We start from the raw sequence: 17,798 nt of genomic DNA, 5'->3' as shown, positions 1-17,798 counted from the left end.
AAAACGAGTGGAGGTCAACCGAACATGAGGCTCTGTTGCCCCGTCATGTGCGTCTTCACAGATTACATTCTCTCTCGGCGATTGCCATCTCTCCAAGCTTTCACCAACTTCATTGACACTGACTGGGATGCCCAGGCGACGAAAGGAACCAGCGGAGCCACAGTCGCCACCTGGGGGCTGGAGCGTCCTCTCTCCAGACGACCCAAACGCCTACCCATTGGCCGCGGTATTCGACCTCGAGTACGTCCTTGCTTCCTGCTACCGGGCCAGGAATTTGAGCTGACCAATATAGCTACACTTGCTGGGATCTTTGGATTGATGTCGGTATAATTCTTGCCGCAGGACTGACGATAGACAGACATCACCCCGCCGCTGACGCGGAAGGGCGACGAGCTGAATCAATTGACGGACCGGTAAGTCGTGCACGTCGTCCCGCCCTCAAGAAGAAGCTCTTCTGACTTCAGCCGTGGATCGTCACTCTGCTTTTACCCCGAACTGCCCGCCCTTTTCGCCGAGCTGAAGGAGCGCCGAATTCACGTCGCGGCGGCATCACGTACACATACTCCTGAGCTGTGGGTCATCGCGCCACATGAAGCTGACACCAGCGCCCGTGACGCGCTCAACCTTCTTCTGCTCCCCGCCGAAAACGGCGTCGTCCGCGCTCAGAGCTACTTCAATACAGTGCGTTGTTCCGAGGCCCAGCTGATGTAGATGGAGATCTATCCTGGCTCCAAGTTGCGGCACTTCCGCGAGATCCACCGCAAGACAGGCATCCCCTACGAGCAGATGGTAGGTGAGGCTTTGGGCCGAGCTGACCGCAGCTGTTCTTTGACGATGAGCACCGTAACTTCGAGGTCGAGCAGCTCGGGGTTACTATGGTGTTGATTACGCGAGGAACGGATCGGGCAGCCTGGAACGAGGGACTGGAGAAGTGGCGCCGGAGACGTGGGATCAAGGTTGAGCGTGTTGGCGCTGTCGCGTAGATAGTTTAGACTAGGCATGTCGATTTTACCAGTATGTAGACTAGTGTTAGACGTCTGTCCGGCTGGCCGGGCGTAGGCATTCGGCGACCCGATGGGCGAAAAGCCTCGCGAGAATCCGAGGTATCCTGGAAACAATAGTGCATACAGTTGCGTGCTCAGCTGTCAAACTCGCCACTCTCAAGCGCTCTGCGGTCAATCTCCTTGTCCTCGTCATCGCTGTCGACCTCCTCTTTGGCGCCTCCCTCCTCGCCCTCGGCTTCACCCTCAAGCGAGCGCTTGACCGGCTGCCCGCCTGGCCCACCGTATTTCTTGCTGGTAAGGTTCTGGCACGCCTCGTCCGGGATCACGCCTCGGGTGTTGAGGTACGTGAAGTCCTTGGTACTCCCGTGGTCGATCTGCTTGAGCCACTTGTGGTACGTGTTAGTCTCGAGCTCGGTCTGGCGCAGCGCGTCATAAATCCATTTGACCTTGAATGCCTGCATCTCCTCGGCGTGCTTGCTGAAGTCGACGATCTCGCGGGGCTCGCCGTCGGGGTTCGGGATCGAGCGCGTGCGCTCGTTGTACACCTTGAACTGCGGCTGCTCAAGGAGGAGGCCAAGAGGGGGCGCCTTGGGGATGTGGATGCGCTTGGGGCCAAAGGTCTCGGGGATGAGCGAAGGGGGTGTACCTGTGCGGCAGGCAAGGATCGCCATTGAGATCATTTTACGCTGATGTCAGCTAGCGGTTTCTTAAGATGCGATCTAATCTCAAGACTCACAATCTGGTGAAGCATGAAGCTCTGTCCGTGGATCTGCACCGAAATCCATTCAATCTCGCCATACACAGCTGGAGGACGAACGTCCAGCCGGATCATGTACCGCTTGACAGACCTGTCGTCGAACGCCTTGTACACAGTGTAGTTGTGGAAGTTATGCGTGCCCTTGTACTGCTGGATGAGGGCATCGAAGCGCTTGAGCGTTTCCTCGTCAACGCGCCACCCGCGACGGCGCTCAAACTCGCCACGCAGCTTTGGGTCAAGCTCCTCCCCTTCCGCACCCGCGGTCAAGGGGGGAGCGGCGTCGACGAACTCGAGAGCCTGTTTGAGAGGCTCCTTCCACCCGGGAGACGTCTCGTCGAGCGTCTGGGCAAAGGGGTCCGTCGAGGCGGGCGGGAGGAGACAGTACGACGGCAGCAGGTATTCGTACACGCGCGAGTCGCAGGCCGTGCGCGCCTGGAAGGACTTCATGGCGCGCACGAAGCCCCACATCCGGATCTGAGCGGGTAGGAACGAGTTGACGTAGGCCGTAAGGTCTGGGAACTCAGGCGGGACGGGCGGGTCAAGAATCATCTTGAGGGAGATGCTGAGTGTTTAGCAGTGAACACATCGACGGAGGAACGTTCCGTAACTGAAGACTCGTTGCCAGCGCAGAGCTGGCGCTGGCGCGCTGGCAGCACAGATACTTCCCGAACCAGCTCAGGCTCTTTTGCACACTCACCAGTTACCGGCGGCATGCACGCCCGCGTCCGTGCGTGCAGCACGCTGCACATCGACCTTCTTGTGGTCGACGGCATTTTCTGGCGACACGGCACCGGCCTTGGCGAGGGCCGAGAAGATGTCACCCTCGATGGTGAGGGGGTCGTGGGGCTGGCTTGGAAGTTAGCAATCGCCCCGCACACTTCCTCTCTCCCATCTCGCTCTTGGCTCGGACTCTTGCGGCGGGCCACATCGGCGCGTGACCGGTGACACACACCATGTGCTCGCGCACGCCCACACTCGCGTCCGCGCCTCCAGCGACTCACATCTGCATCCCGTGGTACCCGGTGCCGCAGTACCCGACGAGCACGGCCGCACGCTTCTTCGGCAGCCGTTTCTCCTTGGGCGTGCCATCCTCTTCCGTCTTAGCCACCGGCGCTTCGGCATTCATCATCTCCTCCTCATTCTGGTGTCAGTCCCTCACCGTCACCTTCCTCAACGCAGAGAACAAGAGCCGGAGACTCACCAGCTTCGGCTTGCTGGGGAACCGCCCACGCTCGCGCCCCTTGTCCTTCATCCGCTCCCCCCGGTTCGGGCCCTTGTATCCGCCGCCGCGCTGGCCGAAGCTCTTGCCGCGGCCGCGCCCGCGGCCGCCCTGGAACTTGCCGCGCGTGCTGGGGCCTCCGTCGTTCATCGCGTCCTCCTCCGTGCGCTGGCGCTTCGCGGGTGCTTCGGCGTCGGACATAGTGAATGGGATGGAGCGGAGAGTCGACCAGAGAGTGTGGCTGTAGCTTCGTAGCGCAGAGGAGAGCTGCCGGAGGATACGCTCGACGGGGTCGGTTGGGTCGTCCGGAAAGCTCGAAAAACAGCGAGCTGAGGGGTCTCAAAAAACGGCCGGGATGGAGACGACTAGCGGAGACACTGGATGTGTATTGTGCTGGCAAGCTGCAACGACCAGCGGGCAGCATTTAAGAATTGCGCGAAAACAAAATCGTCACAAGTCGATTTGGCCCCGCACCTCCACTCACGGCCGTTGCACTGCTCCGTTCGATTCGCGCACGCAGAGGCGATTAGTTCAAGTCTTGCACTGCCATAGGACTCGTCAACAGTGCACTTCTACGCAAGTGCATCACGTATATAACATACAGCTTAAACAACACATGCCCAAGTTTCCGTCCTAAGACCTACGCAATCCGCAGGGGGGGCATTATCATAATGTCGTCTTCCACATCATAATTCTGACGCATCGCTTCAGCAGCATACTTCGCACGCATGCAGATGCCACAGCGACATATCCGCAGCAGCTCACGCGAGCGGTACCACGTGCTCTCCAAAAGGTCCTCGACGCCCGGGCCGAGCTTGGCCCACGGTGGCGGGACAGACGGGACCTCAGCCAACTTGTCGGAGTCCATAGAGGCCTCGGAGAGTGAGTCGTAAAGCTCCGAGCACTCCGACTCAGCGCGAGTCCAGGCCCCCTCCGGGACACCAACTGCGCGGGCAACCTTAACGACGCCGGAAGGTGAATCTTGGGCCGACGAGAGCGCCTCAGAAAGGCCTTCGTCCTTGATCGACAACGACTCAGAGTCTCGCTTGCCAGCGTCGGCGTTGAGTTTCGCCTCGTTCTTGGTCATCCCGTGGTTCATGGCAGCATCTACCGCCGGTTGGTCCACGCCTGAAATTTCGGTGCTGGCCGAAGTCGGCTTTCCCTGATGCTGCTCCATCTTGTCAGAGCCCTCCACACCATCCTCCTCCGTGTCATCGCAGCTGCTCGGGCTGGCCGAGCGTGACCGCACGCCGTTCAATCCGCACTTGCGAGGCGGACGAACCAGCTCGTCATCGTCGGGCGACTTGCGCTTCCCGAGTCTCGGTGATGTAGCCGGGGAGGCGGTATCACGACTGCTCCAGTCATCTGGGCGGGACGGCGTGCCTATCGACGCGACGTTACGGGGCGGACGAATCAAGTCGTCGTCGTCGGGCGACTTGCGCTTACCAAGTCTTGGTGAACTACCTGGTGAAGTCGTGATAACCCTCAACGAAGCGATGGGAGTCGTATCCGTTGTGGCGTCGTCGTCCTCTGCGACTCGGATGCGCTCGTGAGCGAGCAGTGGGGGGCTATCGTCCGGAGTAATTAACGCAGTGTTGGACGAGCCGCCAGAATGCGATGTCTGTCCAGACCCGAGTCTACTCCGTTGTCCAGGCGCGTGCGAGGCCGCCTCATCATCCGACTGCTTCAAACTGCTCAGCCTGGAGGACGGACTGCTCCAATCGGCAGCCGACTCTAGTCCGCTGCGATCGCTCACACAATCCTCGTGGTCCTCGACTGCGCCATACTCGCCGTGCTCGTTTGATGTAGTGCTCCAACCATCAACAATTCCGTAACAGTTCGGAAGGTCGTCCGTGCTGGCCACGACCTCGACAATAGGCTCGGTTTGGTGGCTTGGCTTTGGGAGTCCATCGTCTTGGCGGGATTTGTTGTCGACATCGCTGCCTGCCCCACGCTGCTGCCCCTCAGACGTCACGTCGTCCTCCTTGGCGAGACTTTGCTCCTCTGGCTCCTCCTCCTCGGAAATGGTTGATGCCGCGGTCACGTTAGAGGCGGGAGGAAGGGGGAAGATCGTGATGGGCCACCGGCCCGTCGGGTCTTCGGCTTCGAACCAAGGGTACGGCTCTTCCAGCAAAGTGATGATCTGCGGCACTGTGAAAGTATCGAGGTGTGCTTCAATGCGATCGAACTCATCATACGGGAGGCGCGTGAATGGCCTGACAACCTCCGCCAAAGCGGCGTCCATCCGCAGAGCAACGACTTCGATGAAGCGCATGTTCATCATTTGCAACAGGCGATCTGGAGGAAGAAACTGTTGGGCAATCTGACGCTCGCGGTGACGCGCATCGGGGAGGTTCGAGTGGTACCGGAATCGGCCAGTCCCGTGATGCCAGCGGTCCAGTGGATTGCCGTACTCCGACGTTCGGGAGACATTGCACGCGATCTCATGAAGAGGCGTGTGGACGGTTTGGCTGGGGTCGAGCATTTGTTCAATCTCGTCCGAGGGCATGACCCAGTACCCGTTGAGGAAGCGGGCTTGGGCCCAAAGCTCGACAGCACGCTGTACCGCCTTTTCACGAAGCCACGGCCATAATGCGGTGGCACTCATGTTGTGCCTCATCCTTTCCACGTCGAGGCGATACTCGTAATCACCGTAGGCTTTGTTCTCCATCTCGAGGACCCAGAGACGACACAGGCGTGACAGGTCGAAAGCGACCTGGTCTTCCTCGTCAAACACGCTCCAGACGATCCTCGAAATCTGGGCCAGCTCTAGTGGTGCCGATTGAATGACTCTACTTTCGTAGAGCAAGACCTTCTGCTTGCGGAGAATGGCCTGGACGGTGCCGATCTCCTGAACGAGTTGGTTGTATGGCGTATGCTGCAGGAGGAACCAGTCATCTACAGCCTGGCGTGCCATGAAGTCGGAGCGGCCAACGCCAAAAAAGACGTGCTCCTTGTAGGCAACTGTTTGCATCCACGGGTTGTCGAGTCCCCGAACGGCGCCTCCCCGTGAGCAGGCTTCGAGGTCGCGGCGAAGCGCCGCATTGAAGGCGATGTCTCGACACGGGGCGCAGAGCAAACCCTCACAGTTGCGAGGGATGCCGTGCTCGTCCACGTCTCCATAGACCGGTCGGCGGAGGAAATGGTTGGGCTCGGCACGCAAGTCGGCATTCTGCACGCGAAGGCACTGCGAACAGAATTGGCCAAAGTGGACATCGCATGTAGGGAGAGGCCGCATGTTTAGCGCCGGGACGCGGTATAACGCTTTGAGATGACGGCGTGATGGACAAGAGATGCGACAGGCGAAACAGACATCCTTGGTCATCATGTGCGCGGTGTGGAATGTCGGGCTGCCTGAAACGCCCGCCAACTCCGGACGCATCGTTGTGATGAGTTCTCCCCAGAAAGGATGCGATTTTACTAGCTCGTTAGCCCTCTTGAGTGGGATCTTGGACGTTAAGCTCACCGGTCTGGGACCATCCGCTCGAGACAAGCCGCATCTCCGAGAGCCAATTGCGACGGACCATGGCGAGCGCAGCGAAATGGGCCGTCTCTGGTACACGATGGGCATGTTCAAGGTTGAGATTCTTGATGGCCTCAGTGAGGATCAGTCAGCCTGTCAGCGGTGCTTGCGGGCGCTGGAAGCGGATGATGGTAGTGGTGATTATGGTGTTGGTGGTGGCGATTCGGATCAGGTACGTACTGGAGCGGATGGCTTGGAAGGTTGCCCCAGCCGCGCTGCGTCTTGATCGGGCGGGCCCGAGAGCTTTTGAGGACGGCCTTACTCGGAGCAGGACCGGAAGCCGCAGCGGCATCGACACCACTGCGAGGGCACACGGATAGTGGAGCGGTACTCATGGTGAGGACGCGTCCAAGGGAGCGGTGGCCCAGCGCTCCTTGTGGGTGGGTGTTGAGAGAGGGAGGTACAAGAACAAGGCAGCAGTGCAGTGGTAAACGACCTTGAAGATGGATTAGATGAGGGAGAGGAGATGAGCGGATGGGGGGAGACGTGCGAGAAGAAGAGAGAGTTGTGCGCGTTAAGAGAACAAGAGTAGGAGAGGATCGAGTGGATGGATTGATGGAAGAGGGAGATCAGATGAGTGGACTAGTTGGAGGCAATTCAAGATATCTATTCAAGTGTATTTGAGATTAATACAAGTCCAAATAGACCATTGTCCAAGTTCGCACCCCTCATCACCCATGACACCCCACATTCAGGGTACACACGACACGCGCCCTCATGGGCCCTGAGTCCGCCCGCCTTTCCGTATTTAGGCTCACGTAACTGCCTGCTCTCTGCACGCCTAATTGATTTTGCTCCCGCTATCCGCCTCCACCGCCCCAGTCTCACATTCCTCACCTCGCCGTGTTTCACTCTCCACCACCATCAACCGGTCAAGCTCCATCTTCAGCCGCCTCAATCTCCATTCTGTGTACACGCAAACGTTAGCAATGGACTTTTCCTTCGACGCAGTGGCATCCAGTGAGCTGCCTTAAGTATATACTTCTCCGCTAACTTGCTAGAGTGCGCCCACCAAATGGCGCAGTATCAGAACGTGAGAAAACTCATCTTCTCACATCAAATACTAACCTCAGTGCGTGCAGGCAAACCAGCACGGCGACTGGGGAACCATTTGCAGGGAGCAGGGCCGAGCGCTTACCAAGTGCGCCGATGAGAGGTTAGTAGTTCACTTACGTCGAGACATCATGCAGTCCCCAGTTGACACTAGCGTGCCTTACCTCGCAGAAATGAAGCGAGCATGCTTTACTCACATCGAGGCGTATCGCACCTGTCTGGACAAGCACGGATCCAAGTCGGACGAGGTGGTGCAAGCCGAATGCGGGGGCGCACTCAAAAAGCTGTGGGACTGCACCGACGCTCAGAAGAAGAAGATTGACGAGGCAAAGTAGATGGGCGAGCGGGGAAAGCGAAGAAGGTAGGCTCGACCGTGCGTTCCGCTCTGTCGCTGCTCAACATCCTTAACGTCATCAAACACCACCTCACAAAGCAAAACCTTGCATTGACATCTTATGCACTGTATCGGTAGCCCTGTCCCGATCCGCATTTCACACGGCGTGCGGTACGAACAAGAAGCTTCCACCACGCAGCATGCACCCTGGGGCTGACATTTCTTTGCCAGTGGTTGTTGCTCATCGCTGGTGAGCCGAACCCAAGTGAGACGCGTCACGCATTCCAGAATTCTGGTTCGTGGTGCCGTGCACGACGCGTCGCGTTCTCATACCGCGGACCCCGGCTGATCCGGCTATCAGCATAATCAGGATAAGACACCCGAGCACAGCCCAAGTCGAGGTTTCGCCGATCTGACTCTCACAGACCTGATGCGCTGCTCTGTAGAAGGACCGGTCAGCAAATTCACTAACGGGACGATGACAGTGGCGTACTGCACAGAGGTGAGGGAGTCAAAGAGCAGAAACACAGGGTGGCGGCGACATGGCGCGACATGGCGTCGGGGCCCTGGGGATGAATTGATGCCCTCCTCTCCGCAGTGTCGCAGTATAGTAGGAGTGCAGGATACGCCGCTCCCGCTGCGACGCGTCGACATGAGAGGAGGCGCATCCAGCATGTCACGCGTGGTGACGCTGCGGAGACTACGGTCCGTGCCTGGGCGGATTCCTCATCCATCATCCAGCCATATTCTAAGCACCTCGGCGATCAACAAAACAAGGGAAACACATATCAATTCCGAGACGGTGTATTGTAGTCACATCCCTCGTCTTGGTGAGCAGTGGTCTGATCTATTTGCGGATCACGCCCACCACGGGAGTCCCCTGCCTCGGCTGTCCACTCCTCCGCGTGAAATCACTTGAAGTAAGTGTCAGTGCACCCGGTTTCCACCGTTTCCACCCACCGCCTCCAGTCACCAAATATCGTGCGATACACTTATAAATGCATGGGTACAACGAGTGTGGTGTGCGCTCTGCGCGTCTAGTTTCTAATGCCTGGTGAGAAGTGCAATGATGAAGAGATAGGCCCTCGGGGCCGGGTGAGATGCGAAATATGCGTCCAGCGCTATGCGTCCTGCGCGGTGCGTCCAGCGCGAAAGTGACTCGTCCAGCGGTCGATTAAGCGCTCAGCGCTTACTGGAGGCCAGCGAGGGCGTGGGCGTTGGGGGCGGCGGCCGAGTCGACCTGGCCGGTGAAGCTCCAGTCCATCTTGGCGCGGCCGATACCCTTGTCGCCGATGACGGCCTCGAAGAGGACGGGGGACATGTCGAGGTCGCCCGAGGCGCAGCCGGGGCAGAGGTCGACGACCTTGGCGGTCGCAGTGCCGGCGGGGCCGGTGATCTGGACGTACTGCCCGCAGTGCTTGCCGGCAGCCCAGTCGGGGGCGTTCATGGCGACGACCATCTCCGAGTCGGTGTTGGTCCAGCCGCACGCGCCGAGGCCGACGGCGTAGTACGTGGCGTCACCAGTAGAGGAGCCGGTGGTGCTCGAGGTGGTGGTGTTGCCGTCGGTGGCAGCGAGCACGGGGGCGGGAGCAGCGGCCTGCGACTGCTCGGCGGCGGGAGCGCAGATGGGGGCGGCGGTGGCAAGAGCCGCGAGGGTAGCGAAGACAAGAGCGAACATGTTGGTTGTTGGTTGGTGGTGGGTGCTGTAGAGCTTGGTGTGTAGAGAACTGTGGCGCGTCAAGCGGTGGTGTGGTAGTCCGAGATTGAGATGGTGATGGCCTTTCTCGACGGTCTCGAGCGGGGTTTATATCTCATTCGGGACGCCAGTCATGCCTGCCACTGCCACCGCAACATCTGCACGTTCTTCAGCTCGCTAGGGATCGCTAGGCAGCAGTGGTGCGCCAGCGTCAGCGTTGGACGCCCAGATTTTTCGGGGTGTCTGGAGGAGGCATGTTGGGCCGTGACCGTGCCGGCGGCATGCTTGGGATACCTTTTCGGTGCCCGTCCCTCGCCCTTGCCCTCGTGCCCAGGCCCGCGGCGCACTCCGCTGCACTGGCCCCCGATTAATCATGCACAACTAGCACAAATTCAGAAACGCACAATGCGGGCCCGACGGACTTGAGCCGAGCCGGGGGCACTGAAAATGATGGATAAGGGACAGATAAGGAACGGGGGTGGGGTATAGGGCGGAGGTCGTTCACCGCCCTGCGCTGGGCCTGGGGCCTGAGTCGGAGAATCGAGTAAGCATATGCGCCATTGCGGCTTTAGGCCATCATGGCATGGCACCTGGGCCCAGGCATTTGCAGGTAAAGGCTAATCCGGGCTTCTGGTGCCAGGGAGGTGGGCTTTGATGGGGGCCTGGACTGAGATAATCTTTTCTCCGCAGCTATTCTATTGAATCGGGGAGCTGATGAGACCTCATGGCTTCACGCGCTCACCGTGAATCAGCAAGATCTGGTGACAGGTCGGCAGCGTTCTGGCCATGGTAGCAGGCTGCGCGCTGCGGCCTCTCGAACGCCTCTTTGGAAGCGGTTGTCTAGTGCTCCTCACTTGTGCACTGTGGCGTCTCCCTTCGGTTCTCTTACGCACAAAACGGGAATCCTCATTCCACCCCCTGCTCCCGAGGTCGCAGTGCTCAACCGACCCCTTTCTGAAGCGAACAGTCGTCACTGGCCCCATGCTGTCGCGCCCATAGGCAGAGTTCTTCATGCGTACAAGCTTGCTTGATGCCGTGGCCGCGGTCGTTGCCAAGCCCACCAAAAGCGGCCCCACCCATATCTCGGCGACAATTTCTGCTTCGACTGATTCTGGCAATTCTTTCTCTCGTAATCTTCGGTACCTTCGGTAGCGCATCATGCCATCAACGTTATCGTCCAAGCTCAAACCCTCGTGCATCGCATTACCGCATGGCGCCCGCCCCACCTCTCCCCCACCCCGTCTCCACTGTACTTCCGCCCTGTGCGCCGGCGTTTCTCCACGCCTCCGGGGATCCGGGAGCTACAAGCACAAGGCGCTGTGTATATCCGCCCCGCTTGCACCCCCAAATTGATCCGGATGCAAACTCGGCGCCCTGTCGGCATGTCGGTGACCTCTGACTCTGAAACTGCCGAAGCCACCGAGATGCCGGCCGTCATGTCGCGAGCGAACCGACTCACATCGCTACAGCCCGCTGGCGCTGGACATGACGGAAGGGCTGGGCTAACTGAAGCTCCTGTACACGAAGGGAATTAGTTAGCTCAAGAATTCATGCCCCCCTCGTCGGGATGAACGGCGGCATGGCCCCTCCGAAGCTAGTTGCGGGCGCGGCTCCGATGGATCCAGGGTCACGGCGAGTGTCCGCCAGCGTCGTCATGTTGTCTAGAACTTTTGGCCTGAGACTAGTACTGGCATGGGCTAAAGACAATGACGCAGTTAACGGAGCAGTAAGGTTTAGGCAGAGACTCGGACACAAGGTCGGGCCTTGTACCGCTCATCTGGTCTGTGGGGAAATGAAATTCTCAGGTGGGGACGGGAGGGCCTCAGATCAGAGTTGATGGGTGGGCTCCAGGGTGCTGGGGAGCTGGGGCTATGCGTCTTAGCTTTGGAAGCTGCCTCCGCCTCCTGCGGTTTCGAGCATACTTAGATGGCTACAGGACCGGCGCTTGGCGCTCCCCTCATCCCACTGTGGTGGGCGGAGAATGAGGTCAAGGTGCGTTTTCCTGGATGGTGAAGTGGCACTTGACGTCGGACGTGTCTGCTGTCGCCGACCGCCAGAGGGTAAAGCAGACGGCTGAGACCTGACTGAGTGGTAGCCCCCTGGGCGGTGAGATGACGCTGCACCCCATTGGCAGCTGGCCCAGTTTGCGGTCGTACTTGGGCGAGGACGCCCGGACAAGACGTTTGGCCCAGTATCGTACCCCTCAGATCTAAAGTCCTCTCTGGAAATCTGGAAGGGCATGCTGAAACAGCAGAATTCCGTGGCTTGGGAAGATAGCCCTCGTGCCGATGGATCTACGCGCTTGATCGCCGATATGGCCCGGTGTCATCACCCAACAGATAAGACAAGGCGACGCATGCTACTTGTCACCGAGTGACTCGTCATCGACAGAGTCCAGTGACCGAGGCGGGTTCCTGTCCCCGCAACGCTAAGATGATGGAAGCGAGGAGGCACATGCATGACAGAGGCACTTGGTGCAGATGAAAGCGTGACGTCTTGAAGCGGTAACTGAACGTAGCGCGGGGAGCAGTGTAAGTAGTGTGCACCTTGATCTCTCAACCTATCAGTCTCCCACTGGGTTACAGACCACCAGACCGAAGGCGCAGCGTGTCGAAGATAGCCAGCATTATACAGCAACTGTGCGTGACTAACGTCTGCGGGCGTTGCGTGTACGTCATGAGAACATTCAATAGTTGCGAGACGTAAATTTTGACGTGTACGGACAGTGGTTGAAGGTCGCCGAGCGACGTCGCCCATGTGGAAAATCACGACTGGTAGCATGTCACATGCGACCGACATGCGACAGCTAGATGGAGTCTACGTTTACCGTGCGGTGACTCCATCGATTATGCCACTGCAATCAAGGTGTGAATCTTCCGACACCGTGGAACAGGTGCCAAGCAGCATGTTGACCAGCGGGCGACACCCCAGATCGGCCTCCAGGTATGCCACAAGATTGGTTCATGACCTCTTTCACTGGAAGCCTCGTGCTTCCATCCCACTGGCGGACTGGTACATTAGAACAGCCTTTCACCTCCGAGATCTTGGATAGTTCTTTAAACACGTAGTTAAAATGTCGCAGGAGTCGAAACGTGCGATCCAAGACTACCAATAGCCAGCAGCGTAATATGATGATGGAGTAGGATGCCCAGCATTTACTAATCGTTGAACACTCTTGCATATGTCGCTTGTTGACGGCATCATTCTCCCGCTACCTCTGCTGGGAACCTCACTGTGTTCCCTACAGTGTTGCGCCCAGCCCAGACATTGCAGTGCGCAATATGAGGGGTATGCAGAGGCCGGTATAGTTGCTCGGGCAGGAGAGTTTGAGACAGATATCGGAGAGCGCGCTGCCGTAACAAGGCGGGATGGTCATTACGTGGTTAGCAGGCGCGCACTTGCCTCTTCAGTCGGACGCGACTTCACCATTTACGGCGAGCGCGGATGTGCCCGTATGAACAAGTCCACAGATGATGGTGAGTGGACTGTTTCAGCAACGTATGCATTTCCAAGCCCAGATGTAGTCCATGTATGGTGGTGAAGAGTCCAGGGCCTGAGGCGGGACGCGAATGATTTGACGGAACCAAATTCTCCACAGGGTTGGGAGGAGAAGAACGTAAACATGGAGTTGACCGGAGGATCCCTGGGGCTTGACGTCTTGCAGTCACGTCCATCCAACACCCGAGCAAACTCTGTTTGGCCACTCTCTCTCCTCTCTTTGGCCTCTATCGCTCGCTCTCGCCGCTCCAACTGCTCTCTGGATCTCTGGACATTGCTCTTTTCCTCTCGTCGCCAACTCTACCTCGCCTCGGGCCCATCTCAGAGTGCCTTGTCGTTCGCACCCCACTCGCATCTTGTGTCCACACAGGTGGCTGGTCACTCCACTACATTGCCCTCCCCATCTCTCCATCTCTCCTCAATCACACATCTCCCACCCTCCGATCTCACATTCACTGCATCGACGATGTCGTCCCTCGTCTCTGCACGCGCAACGCCCACGGGATCACCACAGGTCAAGATGTCATCTCGTCCAAGGTCGGCCATCACTCCTAGAGTCTTGGGCACTACCCGAGCCGCGCTGGGCTCGCACAACGACAACCTTCCCGACTCTCCCTCCTCTATGCTCAGCCCCGCGCCGGATCGCCCCAAGATAAAGGTCAAGGCCCCCACCACCCCCGAGGCCAGGCCACGGGTGCTCGTCAAGCCGAAACCTGCGTCGGGGCTTGGGTCATCGAACGGGCCGTCAAAGGGGCGACCTATCCCATTTCCCATTGACACCAAGGATGTGTGGACCAACGAGTCCAACCACACTGCCAACGTGCTACAGAACCTGGAGCCGACCCCAAGCCTTGCAAAGAGCGAGCGTGTCCTCGTGTCTATCCGGTAAGTTCACAAGCAGGAAAGGAAACGCTGGCTAATCGTAAGTGTGCGGCCGCCCTCGGAGGCTGAGCTTCGACAAAGCTCTCAGATCGCATGGGTCACCCCAGCATACGACCTACGCATGATCAAGCCCGCAGTAGTGCGCGACGCCGCCCGCGACAAGAAGGAGTGGTTCTTTGGTGTGTTGTTGTTTGGTCGTCACGCTCATCACAGACCGTATTATCGATCCTGAGACTGATAACGCGCGCACGTACGCGACGGCGGCCCGAGCGCACGTCCTTTGTAAGTTGTCACGGTGACTACACGCTGACATTTAGCTGCTATGGAGGGCTACAATGCCGTCATCTTCGCATACGGACAGACGGCGTCGGGCAAGACATTCACTCTGACGGGCGCTCCGCACAGCCCCGGCATTATTCCGCTTGCCATTGCCGACCTCTTCCAGCAGATCCGCGCCTCCCCTGACCGTGAATGGCTCCTCCGCGCCTCGTACCTCGAGCTGTACAATGAGACGATCATCGACCTTCTCTCACCTGACGGCCGGGAGCTCACTCTCAGCGAAGGCCGGCGCAAGGGCGAGGTTGTCATCAACGGTCTTACGGAGTGCGGTGTGCGCACAGAAGACGAGGTGCGCAGACTTCTGCGCATGGGCGAGGAGCGTCGCAAAGTCGGCGGCACCGACTGGAACGCACGCTCGTCCCGTTCTCACTGTGTGTTCAGAATGACTATTGAGTCGCGTACGGGCATGGACGGATCCAAGACGCCGGGCCGCGACAAGGCGACCCGCATCAGCACTCTGTCGATCATCGACCTGGCGGGTTCGGAGAAGCACACTAGCTCCAAAGAGCGCAATGTCGAGGGCAGGCACATCAACCAGTCGTAAGCTGCAGCTGCGATGTCGCAACGTGACTAACACCAGGCTGCTCACGCTGAAGCTGGTCATCTCGAAGCTTGCAGACATGGCGTCTAACCGCGACGTCAAGCACGTCCCCTACCGCGACAGCAAGCTGTAAGTTTATGTACACATCTTCGGCTGATAACCAGCACTCGTCTGCTGCAACCATCGCTCTCGGGCGACGCTCTAATCTCTGTCATCTGCACGATCTCGCCTGCCGTTATCAACATGGCTGAGTCTAATTCCACCCTCAACTTTGCCCAAGGCCTCAAACGCGTCATGCTCTCGGCGCAGCGCAAGGAGGTTGTAGACCCCGAGGCACTCATTCAACAGTACCAGAACGAGATCGCCGACCTCAAATCACAGTTGCGCGAGAGGGAGTTTGACAACCCCTCCATGTCCAGCAAGAGCGACAACGCCAAGAGCCAGGAGATGTCATCGCGTCTCAACGAGCTGATGAGCTTGATTCTGACCTCGTCCTCTGTCGACAATCTGGCCGTGCCCGGCACTCCCGCCGCACGACCTCTCAGCCCTGCCAAGTTGAAGTACCATGTCGATATGGCGCAACCGGAGGCCATCCTCCGCGAGCAGCTGCATGAGGCGGAGTTGAAGGCCCAAGAACAGGCTGAGGAGATCGAGCGACTGAAGGCTGCTCTGGACGCCCGGCCTGTGGAGCCCAACGCCAAAATTCTCGAACTACAAGAGGAGGTCAGTCAGCTGCGGATGATTGCGGCCGACTACGAGCGACACCTGCGCGAACCGTCGCGCAAGGTCAAGCAAGATGTCGAGCGCGAGTGGACAGACAAGTACCAGCGGCTCGAGGAGAAGATGCGCGTGAAGACGGTGTATGCGCTGCGTCTCGACGAGAACTGCCGCATGCTCACGGAGAGCAACAAGAACATGGCGATGCGTTGCAACGTGGCCGAGGCCAAGGTCAATGCCATTATCCAGTGGATCTCGGAAGCGCTAAAAGGAGAAGGGGAAGGAGAGGACGACGACTTGCCCACGCTGGACTCTGAGGCTTTCCCCAAAGCCGCGCGGGAGAGTCTCGACGCCGACTTTGGGCCGAAGGTCACTCGTCTCAGCAAGCTCAGCATGAGCATGCGTGGGAGCAACCGCGACTTGCAATCGGAGTTCTCCAAGTTCCGCGGCTCTCTCGGCGGTATGGGCTCGCTTGGCCCAGCCCCACCTCGGAGCGGCGGTCTTTTCCGTGACGACAGTGCGCCATCGTTCTTAGCGACGGTCGACGACGACGACTTCTTGTTCTAGTGCCAGCCTAATTGTGTAATGAGGTCGATTGTACGTTACAGTGTGCATGCATATACAGTTGAAGCCGGATCTACGCCTTCTTCTGCGATAGCTCGACGGCGACCTTGAATGCGCCAAGCAATGCCGAAAGCTGCATCTTCTCTGAGCCACCGAGAGACAAGCGATGTCTGCGTCAGCGCATCCGGCGCAGGGAACGTACTCTGCTTGCCCGAGATGGTCGAGGAGGTACACTCGCGACTGAACGGGCAGCTCAACTGTCTCTAGGAAGTCGTAAGCGCCCGCAATGAGGTCTTGCAGTGCGAGACCCTTCTCGGCCTTGAGAGCCGTGATGCCTTCTGTTAGCGAGTGCTGCAGCAGTAACTCACGGGAGAATGCTGTCCCAAACTCGTCAGACATCATGCTCTCTACAACCGCCCTGATGTCCTCTGGGTGGGGGTTGCCCGTGCAGTTGTACACAGCCGTCTCGTCGACGTTGTCATACGCAGCATGACACGCCTGGAGCACGTTGAGTGCACGGCGCATGTCGCCGCGCGCCAGCTTCAGCAGCGCTGCCCGCCCGTCCGCTGTCAAGGTGACGCCCTCTTTCTCAACCACCTCATCGACCTTACGCGCCACTTCCTTCTCTGGCAGCGGGGAGAAGCGGAAACGCGTGCAACGACTCTGGATGGCCGGTGTGATCTTGTTCACGTAGTTGCAGAGGATCGCAAACCGCACGTTCTTTGTGTGCTGCTCGATGACCCGGCGGAGGGCGCCCTGTGCAGCCTGGGTCATCATGTCTGCTTCGTCGAGGATGATCAACTTGAAACCACCTTTGCTGGGCGTTAGCGCTGTTGCACAGGACAACTCACGAGAAGAGCACCTTGGTCGCCGCAAAACTCTTGATCTGGTCACGCACGACGTCGATGCCGCGGTCGTCGGACGCGTTCAACTCAAGAATGTGCTTCCTGAATGTTGGGCCGTATAGTCGACGTGCGAGTGCGAGCACCGTGGACGTTTTTCCAGTACCTACCGTTAGACTGTCAGCCTCGTTAGTCGCTGAGGATCTCACCTGGTGGCCCATAGAGAAGGAGATGTGGCAATCGGCCGGCCTCGATGAACTTCTCCACTGTCGTCAGCCATGTCGTCACAAAGTTACTCACATGTAGCAGTAATGTCCTGGTGCGATACAACATCGTCGAGGCTCTCCGGACGATACTTCTCAACCCTGTTGTCAGCTCACCCCGATGCCCAGTCAATGTGATGACGCACCATGGCAGGCCCTCGCGCGCGTCCACCGCGGTCTCCTTCTGCTTGCCCTTAGCCTTAGCACCAGCCATGAGCGCTGCCATGGCGTTGGCGGGTGGAGCCGGCGCCGGTGTGGGCTCGTCGATGTCCATGGCTTCTGTCATACTCGAGATGTGATCGATGTGAGCGGAGTTGAAGGAAGGTCAAGACCAAATCATCAGACGCGCATACAGTCATCCAGCTCATCTCGCGCGACGCGTCGGACGCCTAATCAATCTAGGCACGCAGATGAGAAAGGGACTGGTACGCCTAACCTCGCGTGAGCTGAGCGTCATTTGCCACCCGACCCCGCGGGGTGCGTCACCATCCATACCATCAGCAACCGCGCGAGCGTGGCCACCGAGTCGCGTCGTCTTTATGTCTCTCCACGCCACCAAGCGCCAT

General features: G+C 58.7%; 8 protein-coding genes across 8 annotated transcripts; 4 read left to right on the top strand and 4 right to left on the bottom strand.

Annotated features, from left to right (window-relative positions):
- Positions 1–127: 127 nt before the first annotated feature.
- Positions 128–983, top strand: COLE_03494 (uncharacterized protein; the record flags this gene model as incomplete). Its single annotated transcript, XM_018420352.1, has 6 exons — positions 128–240; positions 293–320; positions 355–413; positions 465–681; positions 712–789; positions 822–983. The coding sequence occupies 6 exons, from the start codon at positions 128–130 to the stop codon at positions 981–983; spliced, it is 657 nt and encodes a 218-aa protein (XP_018279212.1).
- A 155-nt stretch (positions 984–1,138) lies between these two features.
- On the bottom strand, positions 1,139–2,887 carry COLE_03493 (uncharacterized protein; the record flags this gene model as incomplete). The annotated part of the gene is made up of 4 exons (XM_018420355.1): positions 1,139–1,690; positions 1,741–2,323; positions 2,459–2,611; positions 2,763–2,887. The coding sequence occupies 4 exons, from the start codon at positions 2,885–2,887 to the stop codon at positions 1,139–1,141; spliced, it is 1,413 nt and encodes a 470-aa protein (XP_018279213.1).
- Positions 2,888–3,620: 733 nt separating this feature from the next.
- Positions 3,621–6,838, bottom strand: COLE_03492 (uncharacterized protein; the record flags this gene model as incomplete). Its single annotated transcript, XM_018423043.2, has 3 exons — positions 3,621–6,400; positions 6,447–6,592; positions 6,684–6,838. The coding sequence occupies 3 exons, from the start codon at positions 6,836–6,838 to the stop codon at positions 3,621–3,623; spliced, it is 3,081 nt and encodes a 1,026-aa protein (XP_018279214.1).
- Positions 6,839–7,432: 594 nt separating this feature from the next.
- On the top strand, positions 7,433–7,891 carry COLE_03491 (uncharacterized protein; the record flags this gene model as incomplete). Its single annotated transcript, XM_018423044.2, has 4 exons — positions 7,433–7,463; positions 7,505–7,536; positions 7,577–7,659; positions 7,711–7,891. The coding sequence occupies 4 exons, from the start codon at positions 7,433–7,435 to the stop codon at positions 7,889–7,891; spliced, it is 327 nt and encodes a 108-aa protein (XP_018279215.1).
- Positions 7,892–8,320: 429 nt separating this feature from the next.
- On the top strand, positions 8,321–8,809 carry COLE_03490 (uncharacterized protein; the record flags this gene model as incomplete). The annotated part of the gene is made up of 1 exon (XM_018427404.2): positions 8,321–8,809. The coding sequence occupies one exon, from the start codon at positions 8,321–8,323 to the stop codon at positions 8,807–8,809; it is 489 nt and encodes a 162-aa protein (XP_018279216.1).
- A 270-nt stretch (positions 8,810–9,079) lies between these two features.
- Positions 9,080–9,568, bottom strand: COLE_03489 (uncharacterized protein; the record flags this gene model as incomplete). The annotated part of the gene is made up of 1 exon (XM_018423045.2): positions 9,080–9,568. The coding sequence occupies one exon, from the start codon at positions 9,566–9,568 to the stop codon at positions 9,080–9,082; it is 489 nt and encodes a 162-aa protein (XP_018279217.1).
- A 3,982-nt stretch (positions 9,569–13,550) lies between these two features.
- On the top strand, positions 13,551–16,130 carry COLE_03488 (uncharacterized protein; the record flags this gene model as incomplete). Its single annotated transcript, XM_018421345.2, has 6 exons — positions 13,551–13,969; positions 14,012–14,145; positions 14,180–14,248; positions 14,284–14,845; positions 14,886–14,975; positions 15,011–16,130. The coding sequence occupies 6 exons, from the start codon at positions 13,551–13,553 to the stop codon at positions 16,128–16,130; spliced, it is 2,394 nt and encodes a 797-aa protein (XP_018279218.1).
- A 70-nt stretch (positions 16,131–16,200) lies between these two features.
- Positions 16,201–17,506, bottom strand: COLE_03487 (uncharacterized protein; the record flags this gene model as incomplete). Its single annotated transcript, XM_018423046.2, has 7 exons — positions 16,201–16,297; positions 16,330–16,462; positions 16,496–16,944; positions 16,979–17,135; positions 17,179–17,235; positions 17,270–17,334; positions 17,379–17,506. 7 exons carry the CDS (start codon positions 17,504–17,506, stop codon positions 16,201–16,203), a joined length of 1,086 nt encoding a protein of 361 aa, XP_018279219.1.
- Between the last annotated feature and the right edge of the window lie 292 nt (positions 17,507–17,798).

This window comes from Cutaneotrichosporon oleaginosum, assembly GCF_008065305.1.
Source record: "Cutaneotrichosporon oleaginosum strain ATCC 20508 chromosome Unknown ATCC20508_contig03, whole genome shotgun sequence".
Taxonomy (NCBI): Eukaryota; Fungi; Basidiomycota; class Tremellomycetes; order Trichosporonales; family Trichosporonaceae; genus Cutaneotrichosporon; species Cutaneotrichosporon oleaginosum.
This window is presented reverse-complemented; position numbering and strand designations above follow the sequence as displayed.